The sequence below is a fragment of the Lithobates pipiens genome, unplaced genomic scaffold (assembly GCF_037356315.1).
Source record: "Lithobates pipiens isolate NorthernLeopardFrog02 unplaced genomic scaffold, aLitPip1_a1.2 Scaffold_28, whole genome shotgun sequence".
Taxonomy (NCBI): Eukaryota; Metazoa; Chordata; class Amphibia; order Anura; family Ranidae; genus Lithobates; species Lithobates pipiens.
The window spans coordinates 202,020,985-202,040,853 of record NW_027507789.1 but is presented as its reverse complement, the minus strand read 5'-3'; the positions used below and the strand labels follow the sequence as shown (position 1 = coordinate 202,040,853).

Below are 19,869 nucleotides of genomic sequence, written 5' to 3'. Positions count from 1 at the left end.
GAAAATCTTTCTGTCGGAAAAATTGAGAGCATGCTCTCAAATTTTTGCTGGTGGGAATTCGGCCAGCTAAATTCTGATGGAGCATACACACGGCCGCATTTTCCAATGAAATGCTCTCATCGGTCTTTTGCTGGCCGAAATTACGCTTGTGTGTACACGGCATTACAGTAAAGATCCCTCTCCGCAGTTTAAGGTTAAACCTTAACCTTAAAGCTTTTCTTCTAATTTTATTGAGTTTCCACATGTCTTATTAAACTCCCTACCACAAAAAAGATTTTTATCCCTATTGTGGGGTCACCAGTACGGTATTTATAAATTGAAATCATATCCCCTCTCAAGCGTCTTCTCCAGAGAGAATAAGTTCAGTGCTCCCAACCTTTCCTCATAACCAATATCCACCAGACCCTTTATTAGCTTTGTTGCCCTTCTTTGTACTCGCTCCATTTCCAGTACCTCTTTCCTGAGGACTGGTGCCCAGAACTGGACAGCATATTCCAGGTGCGGCCGGACCAGAGTCTTGTAGAGTTGGAGAATTATCGTTTTATCTCTGGAATTAATCCCCTTTTTAATGCCAATATTCTGTTTGTTTTGTTAGCCGCAGCTTGGCATTGCATGCCATTGCTGAGCTTATCATCTACTAGAACCCCAGGTCCCATTCCATCCTAGATTCCCCCAGAGGTTCCCCCCCCCCCCCCCCCCAGTGTATAGATTACATTCCTATTTTTGCCAACCAAATGCATTATTTTACATTTTTCTACATTAAACCTCATTTGCCATGTAGTTGCCCACCCCATTATTTGATTTGATTTGTTCCAGTGCATTTTTTTCCCGCTCTTTTTTCTTTACCTTGAGGGTCTGTTCACACCACATGCAGTCCAGTGCGTTTTTTTCTGCATCAAAAACGCATAGATAGTAGGTTATATGGTTTCCAATGGCATAGTTCATACCAGTGTTTTCAGTTCCAGGGTGTTCCAGTTCCAGAAAAAAAAGTAGAACATGCTGCATTTTTTCTGAACTGGACTGTACTGGAATGCGGCAAAATGCATCAAAATTTTGCCACATTGTAGTACAGTCCAGTGCAGAAAAAATGCAGCATGTTCTACTTTTTTTTCTGGAACTGGAACACCCAGGAACTGAAAACACCTCAACACACCAAAAATGCACCGGGACACACATGTTCTTATTTAAGGTTAAAAGGACAAAATGCAATGGACTGCATCAAAAATGCACATAAACGCATCAAAAACACGCATGCAGAAAAGCATCCGGAACCCATTTGAACTGCGTTTCTAAGATGTCAACTGGCTATAAATAAGGAAATGTGTGTTCCAAGTGCATTTTATGTGCATTCTGGTGCGTTGTTGATGCATTTTACCGCGTTCTAGTACAGCTCGGTGTAGAAAAAATGCAGCATGTTCTACATTTTTTTTCTGGAACTGGAACGCCCTGGAACTGACCGCACAGGTGTGAACTATGCCATTGAAAACCATATAACCTACTATCTATGCATTTCTGATGTAGAAAAAACCACACTGGACCGCATGTGTTATGTACTAGCCTTGAAGAAAAAAATAAATAAATGCACCGGAACGAGTTAAAAAACGCGCATGCAAAAAAGCATCTGGAACGCATTCGGACTGCGTTTCTATGGTGTGAACTGTCCCTGAAAGAGGAAGTAAACCCTGATGGGTTTTACTTCCTCTTTTGCTTGCTGCAAAGCCTGCAAATGTAAAGCATAATGGGCCAGTATGCATCACACACTAGTCCATTATGTGCCACTTACCTGCAAAAGAATTCAGCGATGTCCCCTATGTAGGCAGCGTAAATTTTCTAGCCCCTGTTCCTTCCGGGCCACGGACTCCGGCTCTGTGATTCGCCGGAAGCCGCGTGACATCACTCCCACGCATGCGCACGGCACAGGCTAGGGAAGAAACGGCACTTAGTTTCGTTTTTTTCCCCACGCACGGCGCACATTTAGGAGATATTTCCACTACCTTTAGGTAAGCCTTATGCCGCGTACACACTACCGGACTTTTCAACAGCAAAGGTACGAATCCGTACAATTCGATCGTGTGTGGGCTCCATCAGACCTTTGCTGTCCAAAAATCTAACAGACTTTAGAAATAGAACATGTTTCTAATTTTTCCGCAGGAACTCCGCCGGACCCAGTTCCTATCGAGAAATCCGCTCGTGTGTATGCTAGTCCGACGGACAAAAACCGAAACTAGGGCAGCTCTTGGCTACTGGCTATGAACTTCTTTATTCTAGTCCGGTCGTACGTCATCACGTTCAAATCCGACTTTGGTGTGATTGTGTGTGGCCAAGTCCGTTCATTCGGAAAGTCCGTCGGAACTCTGCCGAAAGTCCGCCGGGAAGACCGTCGGACCTAGTCTGCTGGAAAGTCCGGTCGTGAGTACGCGGCATTATTCTAGGCTTACCTATAGGTAGAAGTCCAAAAAGTGGGTTTACAACCACTTGAAATATTACTACTACTGTTGTTTTTATACAGTGCATCCTTTATTAAAACAATGCCAAATGAATTATTGTTTATTATAAATGAATCATTGTTTATCATTATAAATTAATCCTTGTTTATTATTATAAATTAATCTTTATTATTATAAATTATTATTTATTGTTATAAATTAATTATTATTTATTACTAAAAAATTATTATAAATTAATCATTCTTTATTATTATAAATTAATTATTATTTATTATTATTATAAATTAATTATTATTTATTACTATAAATTATTATAAATTAATCATTCTTTATTATTATAAATTAATCATTCTTTAGATGCATGAAGATGTTATTTAGAAAACAATGGTGCAATAATAAATAAAGAAGTGTGCATGGCTAGAAGTCTCCATGGAGATGGTGGGAAGTGGCAGAGCCCCAGCAGAGGGCAGTGGGTGTATGTGATGCCCCCAGCAGTGGTGAGAGCCCTGGGGCAGGTCTGAGTGGTGTGTCCCGCCCCCTCCTCCCTGTCTCTGGCTCAGTCTGGATGAAGCAGCAGCTGAGCAGAGTCTGATCCCTGCGTGATCCCTCTTCTCTTCTCTTCTCTCTGTGCCCCGGGAGGATGGCAGTGCCCGGACCTTACCACTGCCTGCTCCTCCTCTGTCTGCTCTGCAGGGCGATCAGCAGCCAGAAGCTGCTCCCCCCCAATGGAGTCAATGGCTTCAGCCTGCACCCTCCTTACTTCAACCTGGCAGAGGGCACCAAGATCTCAGCCACAGCCACCTGCGGGGAGGGCGAGGATGGCAGACCCGTGGAGGACCTCTACTGCAAGCTGGTGGGGGGCCCCGTGTTAGGGGACCCCAGCCAGACCATCCAGGTACACAAGGGGTTAAAGCCGGGGCTTTGTTTGTTGTATCTCTTGCCCCCCTGCTGTCCTATCATTGTTACTTTGTATCCAACTTCGCTGATCTTTCACTTTCACTAGTCCGGGGAGTGCAGGGAAGGGGATGGGTGGCCCTCTATGATCCGGTCCCTAAGGGACTGCTTTTTAACCCATTGAGCTCTGGGAGAGGGGCCCCTCACACTGCTACAGTCCAGGGATCTGGGCACTTGTCATTTATGGCAATTTATAACTTTCCCCAAACATTCCATCTAAAACACCTGCAATGCATGCCAGATTCACTGCTTTATAAACTGCCCATACACCATACAATCTGATTTTTTATGTTAGCTTTACTGAAACTGTCATAAGAAGAAAAAATCCAAAGGATCCTAGTCTCAGACGAGGCACGCTCTTATACTAAGAAGTTTGAAGAGAAATCTAAAGCTGGCTACACACTATACAATTTTCTTGTACAACTTTCCATTAGATTTACCAAAACCATCTAATATGAGGTCGGACTGAAAAACTCTTTCAATTTGTATGCAATCAGGCAGGCCCTTGTACTGCATAGTTGAAGGTAAATTTAAAGGAAAGTTGTATAATGTGTGTCCAGCTTTAGGCTACGTTCATATCTATGTTTGTGCGGTTGATGTGTTTTTGAGACCCATTTTATGGTGCATTTTGCATTTTTTTATGCGTTTTTGGGGTGTGTTAATGTTGCTAGGAGGTGTCTGTTGTCATGTAGGGAACGCATCATGGACATGCATCTTTTAGAGTGTGAGCTCCTACGAGCAGAGCCCTCTGATTCCTCCTGTATTAAATTGTATTGTAACTGTATTGTCTGCTCTCATGTTGTAAAGCAGGGGTCTCCAAACTTTTTAAACAAAGGGCCAGTTTACTGTACTTCAGGCTTTAGGGGGCCAGACTGTGGTCACAGGGGTAAAAAAAAATTACAAAGCACCTATGGTCAGTAGAAGGAGTTGTGCCCCATAATAGGTATTAGTGATAGGAATATTGCCCCATCATTGGTGTCTGTAGGAGGAATAATGCTCCATGGTTGCTATCAGTGACAGGAATAATGTCTCATTGTTGGTGTCAATGGAAGGAATAATGCCCCATCATTGGAGTCAGTGGGAGGAATAGTGCTCCATCATTGGTGTCAGTGGGAGGAATAGTGCCCCATCATTGGTGTCAGTGGGAGGAATAGTGTCTCATCATTGGTGTCAGTGGGAGGAATAGTGCCCCATCATTGGTGTCAGTGGGAGGAATAGTGCCCCATCATTGGTGTCAGTGGGAGGAATAGTGCCCCATCATTGGTGTCAGTGGGAGGAATAGTGCCCCATCATTGGTGTCAGTGGGAGAAATAGTGCCCCATCATTGGTGTCAGTGGGAGGAATAGTGCCCCATCATTGGTGTCAGTGGGAGGAATAGTGCCCCATTATTGGTGTCAGTGGGAGGAATAGTGCCCCATCATTGGTGTCAGTGGAAGGAATAGTGCCCCATCATTGGTGTCAGTGGAAGGAATAGTGCCCCATCATTGGTGTCAGTGGGAGGAATAGTGCCCCATTATTGGTGTCAGTGGGAGGAATAGTGCCCCATCATTGGTGTCAGTGGAAGGAATAGTGCCCCATCATTGGTGTCAGTGGAAGGAATAGTGCCCCATCATTGGTGTCAGTGGGAGGAATAGTGCCCCATCATTGGTGTCAGTGGGAGGAATAGTGCCCCATCATTGGTGTCAGTGGGAGGAATAGTGCCCCATCATTGGTGTCAGTGGGAGGAATAGTGCCCCATCATTGGTGTCAGTGGGAGGAATAGTGTCCTATTGTCCATATCAGTTGAAGGAATAAGGCTTCATATTTGTGGGAGAAATTCCCAAGGGCCAGATAAAGGCATGCAAAGGGCCACATCTGGCCCACAGGCCGCAGTTTGGAGACCTCTGATGTAAAGCGCTGTGCAAACTGTTGGCACTATATCAATCCTTTATTAAATTTGTGCAATAATCTTTCCCTCAAACAGAAATTAAAACTAGCACGTAGCGCTAAATGTGCAAATGACTTACACCATATACCTAATTACATCTATCGCAAAAGCATATATAAAAAAAATGCATATATACACTCGCATATAATGTGAATATAAATATAAAGTGCTAAAAGTGCAAACAATATACTGTAAAGACATGCATATAAGCGAGTGTGTATATATATATATATATATATATATATATATATATCTTTTTTTTTATATATGCTTTTGCGATAGATGTAATTAGGTATATGGTGTAAGTCATTTGCACATTAGCGCTACGTGCTAGTTTTAATTTCTGTTTGAGGGAAAGATTATTGCACAAATTGAATATATTTTTTGTATAAGTAGCAGCTGAGTTTATAGGTTGAGATTGTCTCTAGCGCAATGGCGATACACACTTTTGGAGGGAATTAGTTGTGGTGTATCAGTTTTTCTATATCAATCCTGTATAAAAATAATTTATATGCGATTCCATTGAAGTCTTTGGTGCCAAAAATATCATACCGCATGTAAGAAAGTCCCCGCACCTTTACGCCTCTACACTTATGCCGCGTACACATGATCAGAAATTCCGCCAGCAAAAGTCCGATGGAGCATACGCATTTTTCTGACCAAAATCTCTCATCTGACTTTTGCTGGGAGAATTTCTGATTGTGCGTAAGTGTAGAGATGGCTTGTGAGACCTTTCACAGGTTGGGTGTATGTGTGTATAAGGTTTACGAGGTTCTAGGAGCTGAGGATGACTGAGATGAGTTGTAATTGTTGGAGGAGAGATTTTACTGCCCACAGCTGACTTCCTGTCAAGGTTTCCTATGGATGGAGACCAGAGCCAGGCTGTGATGAGACCTGTAGAGGAGCATCATGGAAAGAGGGTTAGCTGTCCTCTTTCATGTTGACTGTAAACACAGAGTGAAGGGTGTACAGGTACAGACGGGGTGTCTGTGTTCATGGATGTGAATGGTAATGGGAGATATTTCATATCTGATATTTTATTGGCACTTTTGTGGCTATTGGCTTCACTTTTTGGTGACACTTTATGTTTTTAATGGCTTTGTAACATAAGAATAATCTCAAGTTAAGAGGCAAAATTATTCTATGTAGTAGAGGCCTAAGGCTGGAGTCAGGTGTATACTTTGTACTTTGGGGGTCTATTGATAAGGTTCCATTCATGCTTTTGTGGTACATTAACGCATGTTATGCACATTGGCAGCCAATTGAGAACAAATGGTAGCCAAAGTGCTAAAAATTGTACCAGACCTTCTTTTCTAATGCAATGCTCTACTTTGCAAATGTATTGCCTTAGGCCTCATGAATGTGGCCACATTATGCATAATTGAGGCGTACCCCCCCCCCCCCCCCCCCCACATACATCTGCCAATGGAAAGCAATGACTATACGCAGGTAAACACAAGCAGACAGTCTGGGGTTGATATTTACTAGATTTAATAGAATTTACTAAAACTGGAGAGTGCAACATGTGGTGCCACTCTGCACAGAAACCAATCACTTTCCAGGTTGTCAAAGCTTAAAGTGGTTGTAAACCCTTACAGATCACTTTTACCTACAGGTAAGCCTAGATTAAGGCTTACCTGTAGGTGAAAGAAATATCACAGCCATGTAGGTTTAGGAGATATTTGCAAAAGACAGTCACTGCTGTGTACGGCACATGTGCCATAGACAGTTGCGCACAGGCGCACCGAGCGTGCCGTTGCTAACGGCGATCATGCCGTTAGTGGCGGCTCCTGAGCGCATCCATGGGAGTGACGTCATTGTGGCTCCAGCCAATCACAGCGCCAGGGCCTCGATACCCGGGAGGAAGATTGACGCTTCGTGGAAGGGGACAGCAGTGACATCACAGGCTCTTGTGTCAGGTAAGTGACACATAATGGGCTATGCGATGCATAGTAGCCCATTATGCTTTACCTTTGCAGGGAAACAAAGAGGAAGTAAAACCCATCAGGGTTTTACTTCCTCTTTGATTGTAAAGGTTTGTTTTCTTTTTTTTTTTTTTTTAAATAACATGTTCTACGTACCTGCTCTATGCAACGGGATCCTGCTTTTCGGTGGGGCTCCTCTTCAGAGAGCCGCATTCCATGGGGGCACCCATGTAGGCACACTCCCGAGTCCTGCTCCATTGACACAGACAGCCGGACTCGGCCTGGGTAGAGGTTAAGTCTTTTGCCTTCCGGTCAGTTGCAATGTAGCCTCTAGTACTAGCATTTTTGGCTGTTGGTGGTGGCTTGCACTCTATCCCATTGGCCAGAGAAGTCTTCTTTTTACCTTGGCAAGGTAGAAGCTTTGCCCCTCAAACCCATTCCTTCATATGACATTAATAAGGATTGCAATAGACAAGGAGAATCCACCCCATTTACATTGTCTGTACAGGCATGACCCCATTAAACACCAACTGCGTATAAGTCCATTCTGCCCTGACAGTGACAATCTGGTCATACAGCTTTGACCAATTGTGCTATCCACCTGGTTTACTTCATAATCAAGGTTGTAGTTGAGCCATGTGGACATCCACTGGACCCTAGGCTCCTGCCTAGGTTGCCTTCTGGGTGATCAACCTCGGCAGTTGGCAGAGACCAAAGCTTACCATTCACATTAGGAATTGTCTGAAATTGTATTAGTTGGTGGCACTGTTTGCACCATGCTGCCTGTCACCCTTTGACTGAAAAATCGAACGTGTTGGGTGGAAAGCTGTTGGCCGAATGTATCTGCATCTAATTAGCTGCAGGCACTGTTCAGGTATTCTAATGCTGCGTACACGCGGCCAGACTTTCCGATAGACTAGGTCCGACTGTCTTCTTGATGGACTTTCGACGGAGTTCCTACGGAATTTCCGAATGAACGGACTTGGCCGCACACGAACGGACTAAATCCGTTTGAAAGTCCGTTGGTTTTGAACATGATGACCTAAGACAGGACTAAAAAAGGAAGTTCAATAGCCAGTAGCCAATAGCTGCCCTTGCGTTTTATTTGGTCTGTCAGACGAGCATACAGACCTACAGTTTTCCTGATAGGAATTGAGTGCGTCGGACAGATTTAAAACATGTTCTATTTCTAGGTCCATTGGATTTTCTTAATGGATAACGATCGTATTAGCCCACACACGATCGTATTGTCCGACGGACTGATCCCCTCGGACCTAGTCTGCCGGAAAGTCCTTTTGTGTGTACGCGGCATAACAGATAGTGGTGTTGACTGACTGTCAGAATATAATAGTAACAGCAGGAAAGTTCTGCTTAGCGTGGATGGAGAATTCTGTTAGATTTCTTTCTTTCAGCCCGTCTATGGGTGTATGACCAGCCTAAGATTATCGTATTGGCCGATACTTGGTCTTTTTATGGGTGGTCGGCCAGAAGTTTGTTTTTCTAACCAACAGATCGTCATTTGAAAGGTTGGTGGGTAGTTGTAAGACAATGTCACACAAGAGTTTTCCTGATCTCATTTTGGACCAGACTGTCTTTTTAGCAGGCAATTCTCAATATATGACAGGTCAAAATGATTCCCAATGGTTTTCACTGTGAAATAAAGTTCATTGAAGTACAATGGCAATACAAAAATACTTGTCCTGATAGCTGAAGTGTAAAGTCTTTAGAACATTCTTAATGAGTTTTTTTTTTTAAAGACGGAGTGTTTCTATGGATGATTGATCTAACAATCCGTGACTGATTTTGCCCTATGGCAGTGCAGAAGCAGCTACATACATTTCAGTTGAACCCCTAATTCCCATTGTAGAAATATCAGCCCCTCTATTTACAATTATCTGCAGAGCTGCAGATGTCGCCCCCATCGCCTTTTCATCCAGGTCGCCTTCACAAGGTTGTGTGTCCCAGAGTTTGGCTGAGCTTCTATCTCACTAATTGCTGCATGGCTCCCTTATCAGAGCTGCCAGTGGCCCCTTTGAACTGTGAAACGTCTGACCTTGCTCTGAGAGCCATACAAGTACTTAAGAGCCCCCAGCAGGATGCAATCACGGTTTAATCAGGAGGGTAGGGCTGTAAAGCATTCATTTCCCATTGATAAACAATGAGATGCTAAATCTGCCCAAATACATACATTAATCAAGGGCATTTTTGCAGGGGACACTTTATTTCTGGATGATGTAGGATGGAGGATAGCGAAGTTGGCCTGATGCATGTACATGTGGTCAGCGTGCCCTGTGGGATCTGGTTGAAGAGCAATCCTTTTTTTTTTTTTTTTTTTTAGATTTTCTTTTTACATATATCTGACAACTTTACTTAAAAACCTAATGGGGCCTGAGATCTAGGGGTGCACATATGAATTACACAGGTTCTGAGGGTAATTAAACTTAGGCGCATTAAATTAGCCTCAGAACCTGTGTAATTCATATGTTTTTGGGTTTAAAGGGATGAGGTGGCAACCCCACTGAGATCTCTAGATGACTTGTCTTCAGAACCTGTTAAAATCATTGCTCAATCCAAAATATGATTCTGTTCCAAGCAGTAAAATCAGCCTGGTGATGGAGGGTGAGGTAGAGCCATGTGTACAATGCCTATACTGTAGAAAACAATAGTAATTAGGCAAGATTTTCTCATCTGCCCAACCTATTTGTTCCCTGAGAAAGTTTGGCAGGACTCTCATGGATTTGCCTTATACACACAGTGGGGGTTATTTACTAAAGGCAAATCCACTTTACACTACAAGTGCACTTGGAAGTGCAGTTGCTGTAGATCTGAGGGGGACATGCAAAGAAAATGAAAAACAGAATTTTAGCTTGCACATGATTGGATGATAAAATCAGCAGAGCTTCCCCTCACTTCAGATTTAAAGCGACTGCACTTCCAAGTGCACTTGTAGTGCAAAGTAGATTTGCCTTTTGTAAATAACCCCCAGTATGATCCCTCAATTTGGGTCCAAAAAATGCCAGTTTGGGGTAATGCAATCTAACATCCATGGGCAAAAAGAGCAGTGGTTAGCATGGTCTGCCGAAACACAGTGTATGAACTTTTATGACTGTATTTTACTAGCATGTACTCCTAATCACTGCCACAGACAATTATGCCCCGTAAACACGATCGGATTTTCCGTTGTCATAAATTTCCAATCGTGTGTATACAATTCTGACGCACAAAGTTCCACGCATGCTCGGAACCAAGCAGAAGAGCCACACTAGCTATTGAACTTCATTTTTCTCGGCTCGTCGTACCTGTTGTACTTCACCGCGTTCTTGACGTTCGCAATGTCAATGTCCGATTGTGTGTACGGGGTATTACAGTAAAACCTTGGATTACAAGTATAATTCGTTCCAGAAACATGCTTGTAATCCATAGCACTCCTATATCAAAGCAAATTTCCCCATAAGAAATAATGGAAACGCAAATGATTCGTTCCACAGCCATTTTTCATAAGTCCTTCAGTTTATAGTTCATATAAAAAGATTATAGCAATGTGATCGGTTGGGTAACCATAAATGTAAGCACAAATGGAAGCCTCCACAAGGGTATTAGAAGCAAAATCCGGCAGGATCTACAGAGTATAAAAAGAGAAGAGAGGTGCCTCTAAGTGTAGTAACATGGTTACATTTAATGAAGGTACAACATTTAGCAACTCACATGGTTGATGATTAAAAGAGGCACATCTAAGTATGCAGGCATCCAGGGTAAAGCTGTTGAAAAAAAACATCCCCCTCACCGCCGGCTCTAACTGCTGTCAGTCTGCAATCGTGACAGGGAAGATTCCCCTGCAGTAGGACGATCTAAAAGCGAGGCTTGAAGCAGTGCAGAGTGGAAGGGACGACGTTGATCACGGCGAGGAGAATGTTTTTTCCCGACAGCTTTACCCCGGATGCCTGCATACTTAGATGTGCCTGTTTTAATCATCAACCATGTGACTTGCTAAATGTTGTACCTTTATTAAATGTAACCTTATTGCTACACTTGGAGGCGCCTCTCTTCTCTTTTATACTCAGTTGTGACATGACACTACTTGTATATCAAGACATCGCTTGTATATCAAGTCAAAATTTCTAAAAAAAGAATTTTGCTTGTCTTGCAAAGTGCTCTCAAACCAAGGTTTTACTGTATATTCATTATTTTCCCGAGGAGCGTGGGGCTTACCGCTGATACAGGAGTTCTGTAGCCTTTGTATTTTTTTTAGGTCTCATGCACACAGGCTCCTGGGGTCATATGATGTAAAATCCAGGCATATTTCTCTGCTTGGGATCCACAGGTATTACATACAGCCACCCATAGAAATCAAGGACTCTATATAGGTATACGCTGGTACTTGCGTAAACATGTGCATTCATATGGATGTACGCCCCTGGGCACAGACTGCCTACACAGTGGATAACTGGTTAGCTTTTTCCCCTAGCAGCACTAGGGTCGTCGGTTCGAATCCCAACCACTACACTACCTGCCTGGAGTTTGCATGTTCTCCCTGTGCCTGCGTGAGTTTTCTCTGGGTACTCCGGATTCCTCCCACACTCCAAAGACACGGGGGTAGCTTTTTCCCCTAGCAGCACTAGGTCAGTGGTTTGAATCCCAACCACGGCACTACCTGCCTGGAGTTTGCATGTTCTCCCTGTGCCTTTGTGGGTTTTCTCTGGGTACTCCGGATTCCTCCCACACTCCAAAGACATGGGGGTAGGTTAGTTGTCTTCTGTCTAAATTGGCCCTAGTATGTGTGATTGGGATTTAAGGACCTTCGACTGTAAGCTCCTTGAGGGCAAGGACAGATGTGAAATTGTGGATGTGGAATTCAGCATCATATGGCCCCAGGCCTTAAGAGTGTAATTTGCCAGGTCTGAAAGCCTGCTGCCATTAAAGTGACATGTTTTAAAAGTTGTCTTGCTTGCATTCATGTCACACTGAACCCTACATACAGTATTCTCTTACAATTTTCAGCATTTACTTTTGGCAGCAAAACATATGTTTGAAGGGCAGATATTGTTATGTTGTATTTGCTGATGTCCTGATTGCTTTAGTGACTGTGTTGGTTTTGATTTCAGGGGCAGTACTGTGACATCTGTCTATCTACTGGTGGGGAGAGAGCGCACCCAATCACTAATGCTATCGATGGAACGGAAAGATGGTGGCAAAGCCCTCCCTTGTCAAGAGGACTGGAAGTCAACCAAGTCAATGTCACGTTGGATCTGGGGCAGGTGTGTGTTACCTTTTTTATAGAATATTTTGTGCATGTATCTTAACCTTGGCTCATAAAGGTGGAAGCCATGCAGTTCTATTCAGTTATATTTGTTTATTGGATCATAGAATGCAATTTCAGGAGTTACACAGGGCTGTCTTTAATATTGATTGAACCCTGGGCAAACATCTACTTGGAGTCTCAAATCCACTTATCAACTATTTGCAGGCAGTGCGGACTCAAGGGGCAGCTGCTTTGGGCCTCACAACAATGACTGGGCCCGGGGTGGCTGTCCCTTTTGCTCTGTGTTAAAGATGGCCCTGGGGTTACAGATGAAACAGCTGCTCAAAAACCTATGAGGTCAGAGGGCCCAACCATAACTTCATCCCTCCCTTATCTACCAACAGTGTCCACAGATTACATTCTGCAAATAAAGAAACTATTGTTGGTCTCATTTGATCTGTTAAAACCCCTAGTAATTGTATCATTAAAGAGGAAGTAAACCCTGATGAGTTTACTTCCTCTTTCATTCCCTGCAAAGGCAAAGCATAATGGACTACTATGCATCGCATAGTAGCCCATTATGTGTCACTTACCTGACACATGAGCCAGCGAAGTCACCGCTGTCCCCTGTAGTCCGGCGCATCCATGTTGTCGGTGGGGTCTCGCAGCTCCGCCGCTGTCATTCGGGCGGTCATTTGCGCGGCAGCTCCGTTCTTGGAAATGCCGTGCTCAGTGCGCCTGCGCGCCGCTGTCTACGGCGCATGCGCCGTAGACAGCGTTGCCTTTCTTCGGGCAAATATCTCCTAAACCGTATAGGTTTAGGAGATATTTCTTGGACCTACAGGTAAGCCTTAATCTAGGCTTACCTGTAGGTCAAAGTGTGTTGTAAGGGTTTACAACCACTTTAAAGAGGAAGTAAACCCTGATGAGTTTACTATCTCTTTCATTCCCTGCAAAGGTAAAGCATAATGGACTACTAAGCATCGCATGGTAGTCCATTATGTGTCACTTACCTGACACAGGAGCCAGCGAAGTCACCGCTGTCCCCTGTAGTCCGGCGCATCAATCTTCTTGGTGGGTCTCGCTGCTCAGACGCTGTCATTCGGCGAAGCCGTGATTACGTCACTCCCACGCATCCGCACAGGAGCCGCCACTCGCGGCATATCGCCGTTAACAGCGGTGCGCTCAGTGCACCGTAGGCAGCGGTGCCTGTCTTTCAGCAAATATCTCCTAAACCGTGTAGGTTTAGGAGATATTTTTGGACCTACAGGTAAGCCTTAATCTAGGCTTACCTGTAGGTCAAAGTGTGTTGTAAGGGTTTACAACCACTTTAAGAAGGTGAAATTGTAACCCATTTCTAACTTAAAGCGGTAGTAAACCCTCACATTAAAAAAAAAAACTCTGCAAGGCAAAGGTATAATGAGCTAGTATGCAGCAATTATTTTCAACGGTGCCTGTCCACACCATTGCGGCACAGTTTTTAAAAAAGTTCCTGTACTACTTTGATATGATTCTTGCATGATTTTGCCCCATAGATTATGCAAACCACTTTCAAAGTAGCATCCAAGTTGTATGACATAATCCTCCTGAAAGTCGGATCGCAATCTGATTGCAGCAATGTGAACCCAGCCTTTAAGGGCTAAAAGGGAGTGTAAAATGATTTTGGTATGGGGTTATGGGGGCCTCTTTATCAGATCCTCGTCATGCTGGAATTGCCTCTGATACTGAGTGTGAATTGGCACGGAGAATTTAAAGTGTAAGCCTGGGTTCACACTTGTGCGAATTGCATGAGGATTTCTCCACATCTAATTCGCATGTCAGGAGGTTGTGAACGGCTCTCTATTTAGCCCATTCACATATATCCGGGGGGGCGCTTCGGAACGGCTTGCACAGGAGTCCTGAGCATCTTTGGCTTTGTGTCAGGGTCGAATTCAGGCAAATATTGGGCCCTGAAACGGATAACAGGGACGCACTGGACCCCCTGCTGCAGGCCGCATCTGGCAGAAGTGTGAACCCGGCCTAAAGCTGTCAAAAGACGGATCGATTATTCTCACTCAATTCCCTCCTAGAGAGCATTGTGTTCTCCCGCCGGGGATAGCTGCCCTCGCTGGGAGAACACAGTGATTACTGCTAGCGGCTATAATAGACGCTGGCAATAATCTCATGTAAAATCCGACAGGCTAGTTGTACCCAAGTTGATCAATCAATCGACTACATTCAGCCTGCTCATACATGGTTCAAATCTGGTTGGAACTTGCAAATCGTTGTTTTCTGATTTGTAGTATGTGAAAGGAAGAATGTAATTGGTTGTCAGGGCAGTGCAGACAGTTCTTTCAGTTTCAGTAATGTTTCCACATTTTACATGTTTCTACTTGATGGCGTTTAAAGGAACTTTTTGTCACGTTGTTCGGGTGATAAAGTAACTTGCAAGTCATTTTTACCATGACATTAATGGAAAAGTACATCAAGAACTGATATTTCACTGACAGGTAGCTGCTACTAGTCTTATAAAGGCTGCAGTGTAAGGGAGCAATGAAGACTTCTTTATGGAATTGTTGCTGGTGGACTGCATTGGAGATCGTGTTTTGGCCTTCTAACATCCTCCTATAACTAAAGTATCATGGTGGACCTGGCATCATTGCCGTCGTGGCTTTCTATAAAGCATTGTTCCGAGGGCTGAGCTTGCATTCTTGTTGGTGGTTACACTGCTGTTGGCCCCTAATATTGTGACTCCTTTAGTCTGTCTGTGCTGGAGGAGGAGGGGATGGGGCATTTAATTGTGTTTTATTGTGTCTGTGGAGCCCCTCCCCCAACACACATTTCAGGACAATGTGACAACGGAGCAATACTCTGAGAACAATCTGCTGCGAGGTGCTAAATAGAAGACTCTCCTTCAAGCTGCAAGCTGCACCGTTCCTGGCCTTGAGGAACTTTAAGACCCAGAAGGCCAGTTTGCCTGTGTCTATGCTAGCCAGCATGGATGCACTTTACTTTAAAAATTAAACTATTCTTTTACATGCTGGGAACTGGGTGGTTGTTTCACAGGCTAATAAGGTTAAGGGTGTGATGCCAAGGCAAAAAGGGGGAAATGCCTCCTTGGATCACTCTGGAGGACCCACTGCTACAGACTTGGGAAATACTCCAGAAAGTGACCATATAGAGCAAGGGTCTCAAGCTGGTGGGCCTCCAGTTGTTGTGAAACTACAAGTCCCATGAGCCATTGCAAGGCTGACAGTTACAAGCATGGCTCCCACAGGCAGAGGCATGATGGGACTTATAGTTTTGCAACAGCTGGAGGGCCGCCAGTTTGAGACCCCTGCTATAGAGCCTGTAGATTGCTTTTGCCAGCCCTTATCCACATAGTTATCTTCTTCTTGGAGGAACAGAAAGCTTCCCAGGCTTAAGATCCAGCTGCATGAGACTTCTCTTTGGATAAAATTGCTCAGTCAGCAGCAGCAGGGTTAACCATCCATGGCGATGGCCAATCTGACATTTGGGGTGTTGACTCTCCATATATATCAGGGGATAAATTAAAGTTTTACTAAACCCACAACAGTAAAATCAATCTGTATACGCAGTAAAGCATTCTTGTTATACTCACTATGGAACCTAAGGGGTTAATCCTCTGCATTGTGTAAAAGGCTGCTCGGTCCTGTCTTCTCTGCTCCTCCCCTTTTACTGTCCCCAATCCATTTCCTGATAGTACAGAGCCTTGGAGGCACTCTGCACGTGCTCAGTTTGGTGTGTATTGCTAGAGAGTTTTTTTGCTACAGGGCCAATCACCACTGTCCAGACAGAAGTCAGGGGTCATGCATCCTCATAGGACAGTCAGAGGAGAATGAAAACTCCTCCACCATACTTTAACCAGTGCTTGACCGGACAGATAGAAGTCCCAATTTTCTGTTCCTCGGAAGTGAGCACCATGTTCTAACCTGCTTAACCTGTCCCATCTGTTTGACCTATTATTTGGTGGATATCTAGACCTCTGTTCTTCCTTACTCATGCTTCATCTCAAAAACTGAATTTAATATACTGTACTCAAAACCGTTAGTGGCGGCCAATAAACAGATTATGTGCATAGGAAGTCTGTAAGGGCTCTACCCATCCCCCTATGGCTACTTGAGGACTACTTCTGTAATTAAAGTTTCTGTGATGGAATTGTAAATTGTTTCTGGGCCGCCAGGCACCAACGTAGTTTGCCGTTCAATGATAAGATTGCAAGTTTCCTGTTTAGCTGAACTCATTAAAGTATACCTAAAGGCAAAACTTTTTTTTGTTTCGGATAGGGTGGATAGGTATTAGAACACCTATTTGTTTTTTATGGCAGTCTGTTCCCCTGTTAGGGAGATTCACCCTTTCTACTCCTTATATTTACCATTATCGTTAAAAGTGAAAGTAAAAGAAAATCCCAACATTTGGGCTGTCCCCGAAAAAGTAATAGAGGGGAAATCTTCTAATGGGTACATTGAATCTGGTGACCTGGACTTGGACCTGTTTTGGCTACGATACAGGAAGTGAAGGTAAAGCTTCATCTACACTAGCCTACACCGACCGCTCCTAAACTTGAGTTTAGGAGCTTTTGGCATGTTTTTGCCACAGGTTCCTAAACTTAACTCCATAAAAGTGTCAATGTACACATAAGGGTTGATTCACTAAAGGCAAATTGACTGTGCATGTTGCAAAGTGCAGTTGCTCCAGAGCTTAGTAAATGAGCAGAAGCTCTGCTCACTTTTATCATCCAATCGGGTGCAAGCAAAAATGCTGTTTTTTAAATTTTCCTTGCACGTGATTGGGTATTCTTTGCAAACTGAAGCACTCAGGATAGAAAGGTTTTGACCATTGCCCAGGGGGAAATGCAAAATTCAGCAAAGTCGCGGCGCAATTTTTGCCACATTTTGCATCTGCTGCTGTAAATGTAGGCCAGTGTACATGATGCCTAAGTTTCCCCAATGGGACAGGAAGTGATGGTAAACCTCCCCCAATGGGACAGGAAGTGAAGGTAAACCTCCCCCAATGGGACAGGAAGTGAAGGTAAACCTCCCCCAATGGGACAGGAAGTGAAGGTAAACCTCCCCCAATGGGACAGGAAGTGAAGGTAAACCTCCCCCAATGGGACAGGAAGGGAAGGTAAACCTCCCCCAATGGGACAGGAAGTGAAGGTAAACCTCCCCCAATGGGACAGGAAGTGAAGGTAAGCCTCCCCCAATGGGACAGGAAGGGAAGGTAAACCTCCCCCAATGGGACAGGAAGTGAAGGTAAGCCTCCCCCAATGGAACAGGAAGTGAAGGTAAGCCTCCCCCAATGGGACAGGAAGTGAGGGTAAACCTCCCCCAATGGGACAGGAAGTGAGGGTAAGCCTCCCCCAATGGGACAGGAAGTGAGGGTAAGCTTCCCCCAATGGGACAGGGTGTAAAGGTAAACCTCCCCCAATGGTACACAGGTAGCAAAAAAAAAAAACGTGATGGGTTATAACCCTCCCTTATTCTATCCAAAATGAAAAAATAAATAACAGTTTTGCCTATAGTTCTACCTTAACAATCATTCGGCCATCTTTGTAGTAACGGTCTATGGCACCCTCACAACATTTTCTGTTTTGTTACTTTTGGTTTTGTGCCCTGAAATGAAGAAATAGGCAATAAAATACTGGGAGATTTTCCCAAGTAACCCTGAACCCATAGTCAGTTTTGTCCTTATAATGATAGCTAATCAATCAATTATTTTGTGGCACAGGCCAAAATCTGTTATTATTCAGTTAATTGATGAAAAAAAAAACCTAGGCACCTTTCAGGCCGATCCTTGCCGGTGTCCTTGTAGAGGTTCCCAGCACTAATGATGTAAGATGACTAATACTAGTTGACATTTTTCAGCTTATTGCGATCTTGAATGCACTATTATAATCCAGTGTGGGAAAATTGCTAAGTCACAATGTTGATACATTCCCTGAATGGTTGTAATGGGGAAGTAATGTTTCCAAGTGAAGAATGTATAGACCAGGCAGAACGTCAAGGTCATAAGGGTTGGCCATTCACTTTTCACTGAAAGTGGAAACATTTTTGTTTTCACACAACAAACTTTTGAATTTTTGCAGATGCTACTTCATCCAAAGCCAAAATAGTTTTTAGTTTTGGATCCAATAGGGAATTGCTAAAACTTCCTGTGAATTCTTTTTTTTTTTTGTTTTCTTTTTGCTACTTGCATCCTATTGGGCAGTTTTGTCCAAATCTCTCCAAATTGCAGGAAATCCTCTGTTAGTTGTCACCTGAACAGATGTCCCAATGGGAAAATGTTCTCTGTATTCTTGTTTTGGTGACAACTCTAAACCTACTCTCTGCCACATTCTAAGCCTAATCTATCTAGTCCTGTAAAGAAACAATATCGCTATACTTACCTGTTCTTCAGTTGGTCTGGTCCCATGCTGAGCTGTCAGCGGTGGCTTCAGTGTCTAGGACAGCCTTTTTCAACCAGGGTGCCTTCAGATCTCTTCAGGGGTGCCTTGGTAAAATGGCGCACAAATTGTATAAAAGCCAGAGACGCAATCAAGCATGCCTTTCAGTTACAGATAGCCACAGGTTTACATTGTGCACCATTAAAACTTCCTAACTTCCGACATCCCAACATCCAATGACGTCATTGGTTGATCGGGGGGACATTGGACACCTGGACAGCATCCTTGTTTGCTCGTCCCCTGCTCCACTCTATCAGCACTGGGGTCACATGAGCTGAGTGAGGGAGAGAAACTGGGGGAGAAGAAAAACGTTGGAATACTAGTCAGTACCAGTGTCAACGCTGTATCCTGGCCTAGGCCGACAAGACCCAGGCCTAGGGCAGCACTTTGCAGGGGGGCAGCACAGAAAGAGTCCCCGCCGGCTTGCGCTACACTGTTAGTGTAGTGCCAGACTTATGGGGCGGACTGGGCTGAAAGGTAAATTAGTCTAGTGCCCCCATAAAGCGTCCGCACTGCTTCCGGTATGCGGGCGGTCGACATTCCGCAACTGTGTGTGTGGGGGGGGCGCCGCTTCTAATTTTGACAGTCCTATCATCCTGGAGCACAAACCTTGGCATGGTTATATCTTCTTAGTCCTCTCCATAAAATTATTAGAAATTTGTGCTTAAAGTAGAACTATAGGCAACACTTTTTTTTTCATTTTGGATAGAGTAAGGGAGGGTTATAGCCCCTGTCAGTTTATTTTTTACCATCCCTGTCCCATTGTAGAGATTTCCCTTCACTTCCTGCTCCATAGCCAAACAGGAAGTGAGAGGAAATCTATGAAAATGAAGGGAACCCATCCCCCCCGCCAGGCCCTCAGAACTAGTGCCCCCACTCAAAAATTTCAGGGCGGGTCTTAAACAGCAAGAGGTGTGGCCTTGACAGGAAGT

At 44.1% G+C, this 19,869-nt stretch overlaps 1 protein-coding gene across 4 annotated transcripts in view; it reads left to right on the top strand.

Annotated features, from left to right (window-relative positions):
• The first annotated feature begins 2,998 nt into the window (after nt 1–2,998).
• LAMA5 (laminin subunit alpha 5) overlaps nt 2,999–19,869 on the top strand; it is a 201,274-nt gene continuing 184,403 nt past the window's right edge. For all 4 annotated transcript variants that reach the window (XM_077460289.1, XM_077460288.1, XM_077460287.1 and 1 more), the window contains exons 1-2: nt 2,999–3,342; nt 12,356–12,508. In XM_077460289.1, the coding sequence (XP_077316415.1) occupies nt 3,088–3,342; nt 12,356–12,508 (408 nt within the window). In that variant the 5' untranslated portion in view covers nt 2,999–3,087. The remainder of the gene's footprint in view (nt 3,343–12,355; nt 12,509–19,869) is intronic.